At 46.7% G+C, this 14,721-nt stretch overlaps 1 protein-coding gene across 1 annotated transcript in view; it reads left to right on the forward strand.

The window, feature by feature from the left end:
• LOC144101882 (diacylglycerol lipase-beta-like) overlaps positions 1 to 14,721 on the forward strand; it is a gene marked incomplete in the record, with an annotated part of 59,570 nt that overhangs the window by 42,727 nt on the left and 2,122 nt on the right. Inside the window, 8 exon segments of the mRNA XM_077635104.1 lie at positions 445 to 535; positions 2,018 to 2,165; positions 4,371 to 4,584; positions 6,389 to 6,639; positions 8,105 to 8,348; positions 10,346 to 10,478; positions 11,768 to 11,908; positions 13,227 to 13,345. Coding sequence (XP_077491230.1) covers positions 445 to 535; positions 2,018 to 2,165; positions 4,371 to 4,584; positions 6,389 to 6,639; positions 8,105 to 8,348; positions 10,346 to 10,478; positions 11,768 to 11,908; positions 13,227 to 13,345 — 1,341 coding nt within the window.

Consider the following 14,721-nt stretch of genomic DNA (forward strand, 5'->3'; position numbering starts at 1 on the left):
GACAAATAAGAAGGTTGAATTGTTTCATTCAATTGGTTACCAACTGGAACGTTCAATCTGTTGGCTGGGAGCCTAGAAGTGAATCATGTGGTCAGGAAAGGGGAGGGGAGAGGTTGTGGCTATTTCGCTGCCATCTTTCTTCCCCTGAAGATGGTGACGTTTCTACCAGCCTTTTTTTTCTGGCACTGCCTACAGAAGGCTCATGGATCGCTTTTTAACCAACCTCTGTAATCTCCACTCGAAAATTCAATGCTTCTCGGTCACACCTCGAGCTCTGTTACCTTACACTCAAATTATGTACGGCTATGCCTGTCTGTCACCAAATATTGGGCAGATGACAAGAGAGAAAAGGAGATACCGAACGTCAGATATAGTTTTTTTTTCCAGTCCAATGCTTATTGTGTGCTAACGAGAGACTCCTCCCTCTGCTTCGTGCTTCTGCAGACTGCGTCGGTTCTTCTGCTGTGCCAGCGACTTGGAGGATACTAAGGAGGCGTATCAGCACATGGCCGAACACGCTTGCATGTTCTTCGAGGTGAGCGCCAGCGCTGCAACTGCTGCTGCTGATGATGGTGATCGGGATGCACCCGACTGAGACAGCTGTGTGACGCGGCAGCTCGGATCCGGAAACCAAAATTACCATGAATTCGAAACAAGTGCTTCTAGTTCCCTTATCCGCCACCACGTGGTGCATTAAAGAAAAAGCTGTTGACGTCATTCGTGTCGTAAGAAAGAAAAGACCGAGTGGCTGCAGAACAGAATGAGTGGAGCAGAAAAGAACAGAATTCGGCCATGTCACGTGGTCTCATGCCTTCACACACACACACACACACACACACACACACACACACACACACACACACACACACACACACACACACACACACACACACACACACACACACACACACACACACACACACACACACACACACACACACACACACACACACACACACACACACACACACACACACACACACACACACACACACACACACACACACACACACACACACACACACCGTAGACCAATCAGCGAATTGCATGGCAGACAGCGCTGGACGCTGCCGAGTTTTTTAGTGCGCATGCACCACCACAATAGCAATCCAGGAAAGCCGATGACTTTGAAGCTTTGACATTTCACCTTTGAGATGAAATAATTTGGATACGATGTGACTAGGGGAAGGTCACATGGTACGAAAGTTTAAAAGAAATTGTCTCGGGGGACAATGTAAGATGTCTAGGCAAGAGTCAAGCGAAGGTCAAGTTAAAGCAGTTGTTAGGCAATAGCTAGTCGAGCTAATTCTAAAATTAGTGCTTTCGCACGTCATACTCAGTTTCACGGCGTTAAAACGCTGCCATTCTTTCTTCAAAGAAGCTTTTAATGTCCCTCAGCGGAAATTAGAGTTACATACTTTCTGCAATGGGCACAACAGTTGCGACAAAAGGAAGGGAAAAAACGGTTACAGGCTACGGAAGGACGATTTGTAGGGAAGAGGTTGAGGACAATCCCGTGGCGACGCCACACAGGAGCTGCCGGAGAGAAATGCAATCGGCCTCCGTCATGCACTCTAAATGACGGGGAGGACGACGCCGATTGTAACGGTTATTGCGCATTTAGCGTGACGTTAGACGCGCCGCGGTGGCTCAGTGGTTAGGGCGCTCGGCTACTGATCCGGAGTTCCCGGGTTCGAACCCGACCGCGGCGGCTGCGTTTTTATGGAGGTATAATGCTAAGGCGCCCGTGTGCTTTGCGGTGTCAGTGCACGTTAAAGATCCCCAGGTGGTCGAACTTGTTCCGGAGCCCTCCACTACGGCACCTCTTTATTCTTCCTTTCTTATTTCACCCCTCCTTTATCCCTTCCCTTACGGCGCGGTTCAGGTGTCCAACGACATATGAGACAGATACTGCGCCATTTCCTGTACCCCAAACCAATTATTATTATTATTACTGACGTCAGTGCCGACAACGATCGTCGCTCGGCTCCATTGGCGGAATCTCTCCTCTGTCCAGGACGTGGACGTGACTCCGTCGGACATGTTGTCGGCGCTGGTGCTGCTACGCAAGAAGCAGCGTCGCCAGCTGGCCCGCATGGGATCCACGTCAGATGAGTGTCGCGAGGGTATGGCGGTGCCCTACTGCGCGACTCCGCCTTCCTCCGGTAGGTGGCGCTGGTGACTTTAAGCCGTACCATACCCAACAGTTCTGGACATATGATGTTCTGGACATATAATGCGAAAGCATTATATGGTTATGTCGCGTCAGCAACAAAGTGTCCGCACGATTATGTCGTTCTGTGGCGGTAAATGCGCAAAAGTTTGATTGTGCTAGGTAGTGCGTGAGTAGATCTTGAAATGGGAAAAGTTAAGTGGATGAATCGCAATTAACCCTATTAATTAAATTGAATTAATTAAAATGAATGCTGTGTTTGAAGCAAGTTTTGTGTGACTGATTCTACGAAGAGCGATGTAAATGCTTGAGAAGGCTTGCTTAGTATTTAAAAAAACGAAATGAAACAAAAAGAAAAATAAAATGAAAAATAAATTTAAAACAAAAACATGACAAAATTTCCGAAAAAAAAAAAAGAAATTACAATGAAAAGAGGAGGGGCAAAGAGACGAAAGCGAAAGGCTTTCGCATTTCTTAAGCAGAATTAAGTGCAATCCTAGTTTTTTTTTGGAACCAGAAAGACCTTATGAACGCATTTTTTTTCATATATTGTGAGGTGTCACTATAACAATCAATATATATGCCGTTCTCCCGTTGACAGCATTGAATGTTTTTGCTATTAACATTTTTGCTATCGTCAAAAGCGTGCCCCATTGGTTTTCTATGGCAGTCTTAACTGCTCAATGCAGACAGTGGAAAAACTAAGAAAAAACATATTGTTGCACCTCGGAAGAATGAACCATTACCTGCGCTATTTCTACAACAATACCTTGCATTTTTCCAACACTGAAACATTTTTGCCCTAGAACGTTGGACATGAAACAGTGTCTTTCTGCGACTTTCCGCTGTTCTCTCAGGAATATGACTCCTGCAAATAAGGTGTGCCAGTGTACAGTCTTTGTCGAAAGTACACAGCCCAAGAGGTCCGCTTCTGAGCCCTGCAGCGCGGCTCCTCTTGTTTACTCAGAGACCCTAAACCGACCATTGTCGGAGCAACTAAAGTCCTGAACCCACCCCCCCCCCCCCCCCCCCCAAGCTTAGGACCATCAAACGTGCTTAAGAGCTCAGCTACACGGCTTGGATGCAAACCCTTTGGGCCGTATATTTTTGACAAAGACTGTGCATCATTGTCTGAATGTAGTCAACCACCTTATAGTCGGACACCGAGTTAAATCAGATGATCTAGTCCTTTGCAGTTTTGCCGTGGCGTATATAAGGAAAAGGGCATAAAAACTGGCAGTGGCTTAACTTGGCTAATCCTAGAATTCATCGAAAAGCAAGCACGCTTGCTAAGCGTCTGAGGCTAGTCCATGGCAGATCCGCTAGACGATCGCGACAGCCGTTCTGTATATATATATATATATATATATATATATATATATATATATATATATATATATATATATATATATATATATATATAATGCAGAAAAGAGGGGCACATGAACGGAAACAGATTTATTAACGACGTTTCGGCCGGGCCCCGGCCGAAACGTCGTTAATAAATCTCTGTTTTCGTTCATGTGCCCCTCTTTTGCATTAAAAATTTCTGGATCCGGGAAGACTTTTGTGAAGTATATATATATATATATATATATATATATATATATATATATATATATATATATATATATATATATATATATATATATATATATATACCAAAAGTGATTTCTGGCAGCTGGTTTGGTCAATATAATATAAAATCACCAAAAATTGAAGAAACATAACAGGATTTAATTCACGACGTTTCGGCTGGAGGACCAGCCTTTTTCGAGGCTGGTCCTCCAGCCGAAACGTCGTGAATTAAATCCTGTTGTTTCTTCAATTTTTGGTGATTTTATTATATATACCAACACCACCACGTGGCTATGACGTGGTATCACATGGTCTTACGACACCACCATACGATGTCATTGCGTGGCTTCACATCACCCCATCGGATGCTTTTAAGGTCAAAGGTAAACCAGAAGGTCACCCGATGTCAAATGTCAGAGGTCAAAGGCCAACTAAAGGTCATGGGTGAAGGTCAGGGGTCAAGGGTTCGACGCCATAACTGTACCACACATGGTCACAACGGCTAACGTGCTTGGTCTGAAGGTCGTTCAAGGTCATTCTCCGGCCTACGCGACGACTGCTTTACGTACAGCGTAGTGATGCTTTTCGCTTCAAAAAACTACTCATCTGGCCCACACAGCGCCGGTGGACCGGGCTCCGTGCAGCAACGGCGTGCCGCCCAATGCGCCAGCGGCGGAAGCAGCGGCGGCCGTCTCAGAGCCGAGTGCGCATGCGTGGATGAACCCGGAGCAGGCGCTCTACTACCTCAAGTTTGCATGGGGAAGCTACGGCTGGCCAGCCTACATGGCGTCCCACGTCTGCACGGGCCTGTGCGACCTGTGGGCCGGAATCAGGTACGTGCAAACACGCTCACAGCCTGAAAGCGTCCGTCTACAAGAATCCAAGATCTGACCATCAGGTTAGCGTGAACGACACTAGCGCAGCCAGTACATCGAATATGTCAGAGCTTTAACAAAACAAAGAACCTGCCATCCTCTGTTCACAACATGTATTCCAAACTTAATTGGCAAACTATAATTGCTTCCGCCGCAGTATTTTGCCGTTAGTTACAGTTGACTGGAAAGGCCAACGAAGAGTCCAACCGGAACCAACACACTTGTGTGATGTCGTCGGGTACGTCGTAGGATTCGCGGGGTGAACATAAGTTGAACCACAGCCCGGCCAACCCGAAGATGTGTGTAGATGTAGTCCACTGACTGATGTAGTCGCATCGCGGTGTTCGCCGCAAGATGGCGCTAGTAGTAAATGGTACAGCTTTTGCAAGGGCTGCAGGCGCTGCCGCTAGACGTCGTTTTGCGCGCTGCAGAGCGCAGGCGGCGCGGAGTTCGAGCGCTCTGGACAGGCCTGCGGACGACTGTACAATCCGGTGCTGTACAGAGAGATATGGGTAGGTCCTCCTTTGAAGCACGGAAAGCACAGAGCAAAGTAACGCTTGAGCAGAGACTAACAAAAATAAATGAGAAGAGGTGAGCAGGCAAAGTATTCAGGTACTTGTACAGTAAAAACGCAGGCATGCGGTGGATGAAAAGGACTAGAAAGCTCACGATAGGCTATGCAGGCGACAACAGGGCAAATGAAGTTATTACGAACATCAGAAAAGATGTCCGCGAAACAAACTGATAACGGAAGACAGAAAATGAAAACAAAATAATCATTGGGTACCCGCCGTGGTGGCTCAGTGGTTAGGGCGCTCGACTACTGATCCGGAGTTCCCGGGTTCGAACCCGACCGTGGCGGCTGCGTTTTTATGGAGGAAAAACTCCAAGGCGCCCGTGTACTGTGCGATGTCAGTGCACGTTAAAGATCCCCAGGTGGTCGAAATTATCCCGGAGCCTTCCACTACGGCACCTCTTCCATTCTTCTTTCACTCCCTCCTTTACTCTTCCCTTACGGCGCGGTTCAGGTGTCCAACGATATAATCGACAGATATTGCGCCATTTACTTTCCCCTAAACCAATTATTATTATTATTATTATTATTATTATTATTATTATTATTATTATTATTATTAAATAATCATTGGGCGAATGCAGAGCCAGAAAGAGCAAAATACGGTTGGTAGTGCTGTAGCAGGTTATATTAGAACCAGGCATTTAAGAGCCAGGCTGGATCAGGCATTGAGGAAAAAAAGAACTATGGGAACAGGTCACCTTAGAACCAGGCAATATAGAACCAGGCCAGATCGCGTTACCTTAGAAACAAGCAATATAGAGGTCACCACGAACAGGAGACGATGTTTGTATAGCATAAGGGTAGAAAACATTAAAAGCATCTCCTAGAAGACTGTAAAACCATACATCGAAACCTTCTGTTAGACTGTAGAGCAATGCATCCAGATATCAAAGAGAACATGGTGAGCCTGCCGGAAGTTCTGTATGTCTGTCCGCACTCCTTTGCGCACACACAATTGACTGAGACGCGCGGACCAGTTAGTTCAGCATGACAGTTGCTTGGAGCGCAACGAGACAAAGAGAAGACAACACAAGTGCTGAGCAGTGTGCAGCAAAGTTTCCGGCCGACTTGCAGGCGCCCGAGTACTTTCAGTGCGAACCGTCTCTACAGTCCGTGTCCTATAAATGACGACTTTGGACACAAGACCGGGCGCCTGCATGCAGCGTTATTAAATCACTGGCCCAGGTGTTGCTCCTGCCTGCGCGGCAGCAGCGGCAACGTCTCCGGCGACAACTGCCTCGAGTGCCACGCGGCCACCGTGAAGCACCTGACCCAGGTGCGCCCCGAGGACCTGATCTGCTCGTCGTTCGCCAACGGCCTCTTCCGGGTGCCCTACTACGTGGCGCTCGACCACCGCACCAGTGCAGTCCTGGTGGTGGCCAGGGGCACCCTCTCCGTGGCCGACACGCTCACCGACTCCATGACGTCACCCGTCGGTGAGGCACCCGCTCCAATGCGCGACTGTGCGACCGCCTCTATAGCCTGGCCACACGGGTACAATGTTCGAGAGTATACTTGCACGTTGGAGGCACATTCAGTCAACAATTATTCCGCGAGTATGAGCTAAAAGCGTACTCACTTTTTAAAGTAGAATTTCTATGAACACATGACACGTTGAATGCCTTTTTAGGTTAAACGCCCAGGAAAAAATAAATTCCGCTTTTGAGTGCCAAATGTTTTCCCTTTTGTGTTCAGTATATAGGATAGAGAGCTGGGCAGTTGGTACATAGTTCTGAGGAAAACACCAGCGGAAGGACGCAGGCACAGAGAGGGACACAGGACGACAATCAGCGTCGTCCTGTGCCCCATCTCTGTCTGCGTCCTTCCGCTGGTTTTTCTTCCTTAGAACCCTTTTACGTTGCTGGAAACTGCACATTCCTCTTCACATTACTGTCCGTTCTCCAGCTCCCTCATGCTAAACTGTTCTGGACAAAAGTACTTTTGAACGGGAAAGGGTTCACGATCGAATTTTTTTACATATTGTAAGATTTCAGTATGAAAATCAATATATCCTTCAGATCTCCCACCGGCAGGATTGCATTTTTTTTTTTGCTATCGTCAAAAGCGGTGCCCTTTCTTTGGTTTTCTTAAGTGCTCGATGCGGGCTATGGAAAAACTTAAAAAAATATTTTGCTGTTCATCGGGAGAACGGACCATTACCTTCAGTATTTCTATAACAGTACCTTACAATTTTTCAATATTTAAAGTTTTAACAAAGACTGTTGGAGAGGCGTGAACGCAAGGCGTAATCCTCAACTACGATCCGATTACTTCGCTTATATCTTAAAACTCAGCGCAAGTGTATCTTATTTATAACTGATACCATCTTATCGCTGTAAAAATGAACTATCAGCAACTCGCAAACAGCGCTTTATATTAGTTTCTAGCATCAACCTATGCTCGGGGTTCGATCCCCAGTACCGCCGGGTATTCGCCGGCTTTACAATGGCGCAAGCTTTCCCAGCTGACCTGGCGCTCGACTTCAGCAAGGTGAAATGTTTGGAGAAAATGGCTCTTTGGCTTCATGATGGAAACAATGAATAACTGCGCAGAAAGGACGTGACAAGACAGAAGAATCACACGAGACAAGCGCAGATTCTTCTCTCTTGTCCCGTCCTTTTTGCGCAGTTATTCATTGTTTCCATAATGTCGTACCAACTAGCCCCTCACCGCGCTCTTCTGGATTTCTTTGACTCCACCTGGTGCAGACTGAACACATTTACAATGGCGCTGTATGACCAATCTACACTTGGCCATTAAAACTCAATCGTCGCCATAGTAACAGCACAATTACAGTTATACCCAAAACGCATTGTGCTATAGGATGTATACACATACTACGCGTACTAATGATAAGGAAACCTCGCACTAATGCACACGTCTGCGGCCGCGCATGCGCAGAAATGCCCGACGGCGTCGGCCTGTGCCACCAGGGCGTGCTGCAAAGCGCCCTCCAGATCCTGGGCCAACTGGACGAGCCCCTGGCGCAGGCCCTGTCTAGACACCCCAGCTACACCGTGGTGCTCACGGGACACAGCCTCGGGGCGGCTGTCGCCTCGGTGCTGGCAATCTTGCTTAAGCCCAAGTTCCCGACGCTGCGCTGCTACGCCTTTTCGCCGCCAGGTGGCATTTTGAGCGTCGAGAGGTAACAAACTTCCATCGCCTGCGCGTTTTACTATCAACAGGTCGTCCACGAAAAGTTGGAAATTGATTTCGAGGAAAAGAAATGTCGCAGTAACTTCCTCACTACTTGGTGGACAGCTCAACCGCGCCCCGAGGACAGGGGAGTGGGGGAGGGGGTCGGAGTGAAAGAAGAAAGGGATAAAGAGGTGCTACAGTGGAGGGCTCCGGAATAATTTCGACCACCTGGGGATCATTAACGTCCGGAGTTCCCGGGTTCGAACCCGACCGCGGCGGTTGGGTTTTTATAGAGGCAAAACGCTAAGGCGCCCGTGTGCTGTGCGGTGTCAGTGCACGTTAAAGATCCCCAGGTGGTCGAAATTATTCCGGAGCCCTCCACTACAGCACCTTTCTTCTTTCACTCCCTCCTTTATCCCTTCCCTTACGGCGCGGTTCAGATGTCCGCCGATATATGAGGCAGATACTGAGCCATTTCCTTTCGCCAAAAACCAATTATTATTATTATTATTATTATTATTATTAATATTATTATTATTATTATTATTATTATTATTATTATTATTATTATTATTATTATTATTATTATTATTATTATTATTATTATTATTATTATTATCTTTAACGTGCACTGACATTGCGTGAACTATCTGAATGAGACAGAGGCAGAGAGGGCAGACTGAGTATGGATGGAGAAGAAATGGCCTCTCCCGCATCATTGTTGTATCTCAGGGTGTGCGAATAATAGAGAAAGCGGAAAGTCTTCGCAGCGTCAGCACGACGCACGCGGCATAAGTGCATCGAAGATTTGAAAAAAAAAATCTTTTTGAACCCTCACGCCCAAGTTGTCGGTCTTGGCGCCGCTTTTTCTGTTTCCACGGAAAATGTGTAATGTTCACGCAGGGAGCAGGATAAGAACGGACGCTCACAGAAAGAACACATTTGTACACATTTTCATTTTGCTTGAAAAATAGTCGGGCACCAGATCATGGGTGGTAGGTATGTTATTTGTTTATTTATTTATTTACCTACAGCGCCATCAGACATTACAGTAGGGGAGGATATAAAAAAGCATGAGATGACACAGTGTAAGTCACAGAACTAATCAATATACAATCAAGAATCAATGGAAGAAAAACAAAAAAAAAACAGTAGTCACAAAAGAACATGCGACTGGAAAAGTTTAAATTGGTTATAGTAACATAGAATGGAAACATCATAAGACATAATACAAGCAGTGACTGAAGACAATCTGTTATAGTCGTGGATTGTTCTAGAAAAAGAAAGAGACAGGAAATAATCAGTTTTGCATGTGATCTGCCGCACCTTGAACCTGTGATCTAAGCCGCCTGTGATCTAGTGAGGTTCAAGTACATATTTCGCCTTCTCAATGCCAACATTAAAATGGTAAACTGCATGGAAAGACGTCAATCGCGACTCTAGTCGACGGTTTTCCAAGTGTTGTACGCCATCCAGTCTTTCTTTCAAGCGCTCACCGCTGTCTCTGCTGTCAATCCCTGACACAAACTGAGCATGCAGCTAAGGGACCGAGAATTACGCCGAAGACAGGTCCACCGTCCTCATCTAACCTGTAAGCTAATTCACAGATTAGACTGAGTAAAAATGCAGGAAGGGGAAGGCACGGAGAAAAGTTTCCGTTGCATCCAGCACGAACGCCCTCGCACCGTCTTTGATGCGACTGGAAGGTGATCACCGGAGCGCGCTGTCACGGCTTATTTTTCGAAGCAAATATGAAATCAGCGCAGCTGAATTAAATGCTTATTCCTCTGGTGCCATTTACACACGGTCGACCATCCTCACATACGGCACTGTCTTGGGCGTCTGAACGGCGTGTCTTCCTGTGGTTTCCTTCGTCTGCTACTCCTTGAGCGACATTAGTCCATACAGCGCCCTTTGAATTCGCTCTCTTTTGTCCTTAAGCAGGGAAAAGGATCCGTGGATTAACCGCGTGTTAATCTGGCCTTGGTCATTCTTCCGGCGCAGGGCGCGGGAGACACGTGACTTCGTGATGACCATCGTGGTGGGCGACGACATGGTGTGCCGCCTCGGCTACCGCCAGGTGGACAGGTTCAAGCGGGACGTCATCAGCTGCCTCCTGCAGTGCGACATGAACAAGGTATGCACACGTGCTATGCAGGGGCCACGTGCAGGACGTACAGAATCGGTCAAAAGTCTTCGAGTCACGTGATTTGCCCTTGACCCGCTCACGCGGTGCCCCCAAGGACCAGAATATTTCTCGAAAGTTGAGCAGGAGGGTTCTCGTTACCGCTCATATACGCTGAGCTTCCGAGGTTCTGTAAGCTTTCCACTACAGGGGGAAAAAGTCAGGAGAGTTTCAACTAAGGCTGTGCGCATTATATAGTCAGATACAACTTAAGTCTGCAGTGAAGCTCCGCCCACATATACCGTTGTTAAAACTTCTCTTGTAACTTCAACAAGAAGCTTATCAGAAAAAAAATTATGAGCTCTAGAATTTTGATAACTGGCTTGTTTAATAAAGTCAAACGCTAAAAAGGTGATTTTGTTTAGTGTTATCATTTGCTAGCGTAGTAATACAGTACGCCGCGGACCGTGGCCCTGTGTTAACAACTGTTTTTTTTTTTTTAAGTTGTATCCTACTGTAGCTTCTCCCTTCGTATATCCGTCGTTGTTGTTCCCACAGTTCACGTATGACGCTCTCTAGGACCACAACTACACTATAGTCGGGTACAACTCAAGAACGAAGCTGCGGATGCCCCTCAAAAGAGGCCCTCGAGCCAATGGCGTCCAAAGATTTTTATGACGCCAGCGATTAATCCCATTAAACCGTGGGTCGTCCCTCTCTTTTGCCACCCTCCTCTATTTTACGCTTGTAGGCCTACTGCAATTAGCCATTAGCCTAATGGGATTAAGGCCATTGGCTGTAAGGGGTCATTTGCCGCTTCATACTTTCGTTGTATACGACTATAGGCATGTGCATTTCAACCACGCATATATACCGTAAATATTTTCCGCGTCAAGCATGCCGCTGTGTTTGCTAACAGTTTGAGCACACAACGGCATGCACGTTCGGATTTTAATAATAATAATTCGTTTTTGGCGAAAGGGAAATGGCGCAGTATGTGTCTCACATATCGGCGGACTCCTGAACCGCGCCGTAAAGGAAGGGATAAACGAGGGAGTGAAAGAAGAAAGAGGTGCCGTAGTGGAGGACACCGGAATAATTTCGACCACCTGGGGATCTTTTAACGTGCACTGACATCGCACAGCCACGGGCGCCTTAGCGTTTTGCCTCCATAAAAACGCAGCCGCCGCGGTCGGGTTCGAACCCGGGAACTCCGGATCAGTAGCCGAGCGCCCTAACCACTGAGCCACCGCGGCGTTCTCATGTCCTCCTTTGTGCGTGTCTTCCTTTTTCTTTCCAAGAACGTGCTCAACAGGCACGGCCTGGAGGCGCTGTTCTGCGGGCGACGGCTCACTCCTCCGCTTAAGAACAAGGAGGCCTTCGAGAAGATCGGCGCCCCCACTGGAAAGCTCGCCGAGTGCCTGAAGCCGCGCGAGAAGCCCGTGAGTGCCCGCACATTATTCACGTGACCCCCGGAAACCCATGCCGCCGAGTTTAATGTTTGCCAACTCAGCTACAGTGCGTATCCCCAACAATTCTGCACAAAAACATTTTTGAGTGGGAGAGTTCATGAGCGCACTTTTTTCGTGTAAGATTTAAATATAACAATCAATACAGCTGCAGGTCTATCGTCCATAGGCTCGCATTTTTTGCTATTTATTTATTTTTTACTGTCGTCAAAAGCGTTCCCCATTGGTTTTCTATGGCAGCCTTAACCGGCAGATGAGAGTGATGGAAACACTTTAAAAGAAAGATTTTGGTATATATAGATCGGAAGAATGGGCCATTACCTTAAATATCTTCATAAGAGTGCCTTACGATTTTCCAATATTCAAGCGTTTTTCTTCCTTTCATTCATTCTTTCATTCTTTCATTATTTCTTTCATTCTTTCATTCATTCTTTCTTTCATTCATTCATTCATTCATTCATTCATTCATTCATTCATTCATTCATTCATTCTTTCTTTCTTTCTTTAATAATCACATGACTGGATTGTTACAAAATATGAGCGCGTAGCTTTGCACATAAGGTATGTATATTTGCCTTTCTACATAATTCGTAAATGGCCTCTCTCCGTTCCTGTTTATGCCTCCTACTTTTCCTCCATCACATTCATTCTATTCATCTATCTACTCTTTTACCGTACCTCTATTTCCCTCTCCACCTGCACTTCTGCAGATGCCTCTTCCCTATTTGCCTTTACCTTATCGAACCATATCACACCTTACCACATGCCTGCTCCTGTGCTGCCCTCTGTGAGGCTCGAATCAATTGAACGCCCGTGCCGCCGCTTTCTTCTTAGAAACCCACCGCTGGAAGGAACTTCAGTCTTCCGAATGTGTTCTGTCATTCTGCGTTCTACAGTCAGATACAAGTTATAACTTCAATGAAGCGCCGCCCACAATCAGGGCCGCAGCACAGCATTCCTCCGAGACAAAAAATGTAGTTCGTCGTTAGAACTTTTCTTGTTACCTAAACAAGAACCCAATCACAAAAATATATGAGCTCTAGAATTTTGATAACTGGCTGGTTTAGTAAAGTAAAATATAAAAAAAACTGATTTCGGTTACTGTCGTGATTGGCTAGCGGAGTAATACAAGACGCCGCGGACCGTGGCCTATTGTTAACTGCTATTTTTTTTTAAGTTGTACCCTGTATATACGAGCGTGTTCGTGACATTTTGAGCGAATGTTTACAACTGACCTGCACGCCGCCAGATGCGTGGACTATCTGAAGTTGTGGCGTGCGTCTGCCTGCAGGGAGTCGAACCGGCGTCCCTCGAGCTCATCCTGGAGAGGGGCATTCCTCGTACAGAGTTGCCCGAGATGCACATGCCCGGCAAGATTCTGCACTTTCTACGAGAAAGGAAACGCACAGAGTACGTATGTACGGTCGTCCACACTGCACGCATGGTGTACGTACCATGCCGTGCAAGATGGCAGTTTCGAATGGAAACATTTTGATAGAAATATGTCTGGCCGGGATTGAGGCGAACGACATAGAGTTTCTCAGTGTAACCCAGAGGGAAAGCAGGCATCACTTTCTACACGAGTTCCGTTCCTTTACACAACACTTTATCCACTGTTGCAATGCCGGGAAGACGAGGATCCGTGTTTGGCTTGTCTAGTGTTGGCCTGAAAACACGTGGATTCTGCGATTCTCTCCAGCTCCACCCGCCGCGGTGGCTCAGTGGTTAGGGCGCTCGACTACTGATCCGGAGTCCCCGGGTTCGAACCCGACCGCGGCGGCTGCGTTTTTATGAAGGAAAAACGCTAAGGCGCCCGTGTGCTGTGCGATGTCAGTGCACATTAAAGATCCCCAGGTGGTCGAAATTATTCCGGAGCCCTCCGCTACGGCACCTCTTTATTACTTTCTTCTTTCACTCCCTCCTTTACCTCTTCCATTGCGGCGCGGTTCAGGTGTCCGCTGATATATGAGACAGATACTGAGCCACTTCCTTTCCAAAAAACCAATTATTATTATTACTCCTGCTCTGTGCGAAGTTTAAATTTTTTAAATGGCGCGTTTTTGACGTCTTTAATGAACTTAACGAAAGTGTAAGTTCGGTGTTAGGCTGGTATGGAAGCTTTCACAACATTTCGTCGAGGTAAGCCGCGAGAAGAGCGTATTGTTACGGCTGAATCCACATTTTGCATCCAACAGTAGCCAAGCCAAATACGAAAACTCATCTTCCCGGCATCCCTGCGCCTCTCCATGGTGGATCAAGTGCAGCGCCACCTGATTTCCCTCTAAATAATTACTGAGAAACTCAATGGCGAACTATCTTGATGTCCCCATCTTGACACCCCTGAAGAAGGTGCCCAGCCGGAACTGAAACGTTCGGTTTCTCATCAGACTTTTGGTCGGAGTGTTGCGTTCTTTTTGAAGCTGATTTAATTAATCACAAAGTAAAAAATCAAGAAAAAAGATTGCAGCCGTATTGTACAATATACCACCGTGGGCGCCGACAGCATTACCATTCGGCCTGCACATGTGCTTGGGACTCGAAATGTTCGTATATATAGCAGACCGTGTATCGCGAGACAAGAAGAGATATTTGGTTAACAGTAGTGACGCTTTAATAATAGCGCGGCGCCCTACTGGGTCGCGGAGTATTTATAACTGAGAACTTCAGTACATGTATAGCTATATATGGCAAAAGCTTGGAGCTCAAGGGGCTTTGTTCTAAGCTGTGCAGGGAGACTTTTGCAGCATTTGTTGAACTCTTAAGCTTCGCAGGGCCAGAACGAGGGT

This window comes from Amblyomma americanum, chromosome 8, assembly GCF_052857255.1.
Source record: "Amblyomma americanum isolate KBUSLIRL-KWMA chromosome 8, ASM5285725v1, whole genome shotgun sequence".
In the NCBI taxonomy this organism is placed as follows: Eukaryota; Metazoa; Arthropoda; class Arachnida; order Ixodida; family Ixodidae; genus Amblyomma; species Amblyomma americanum.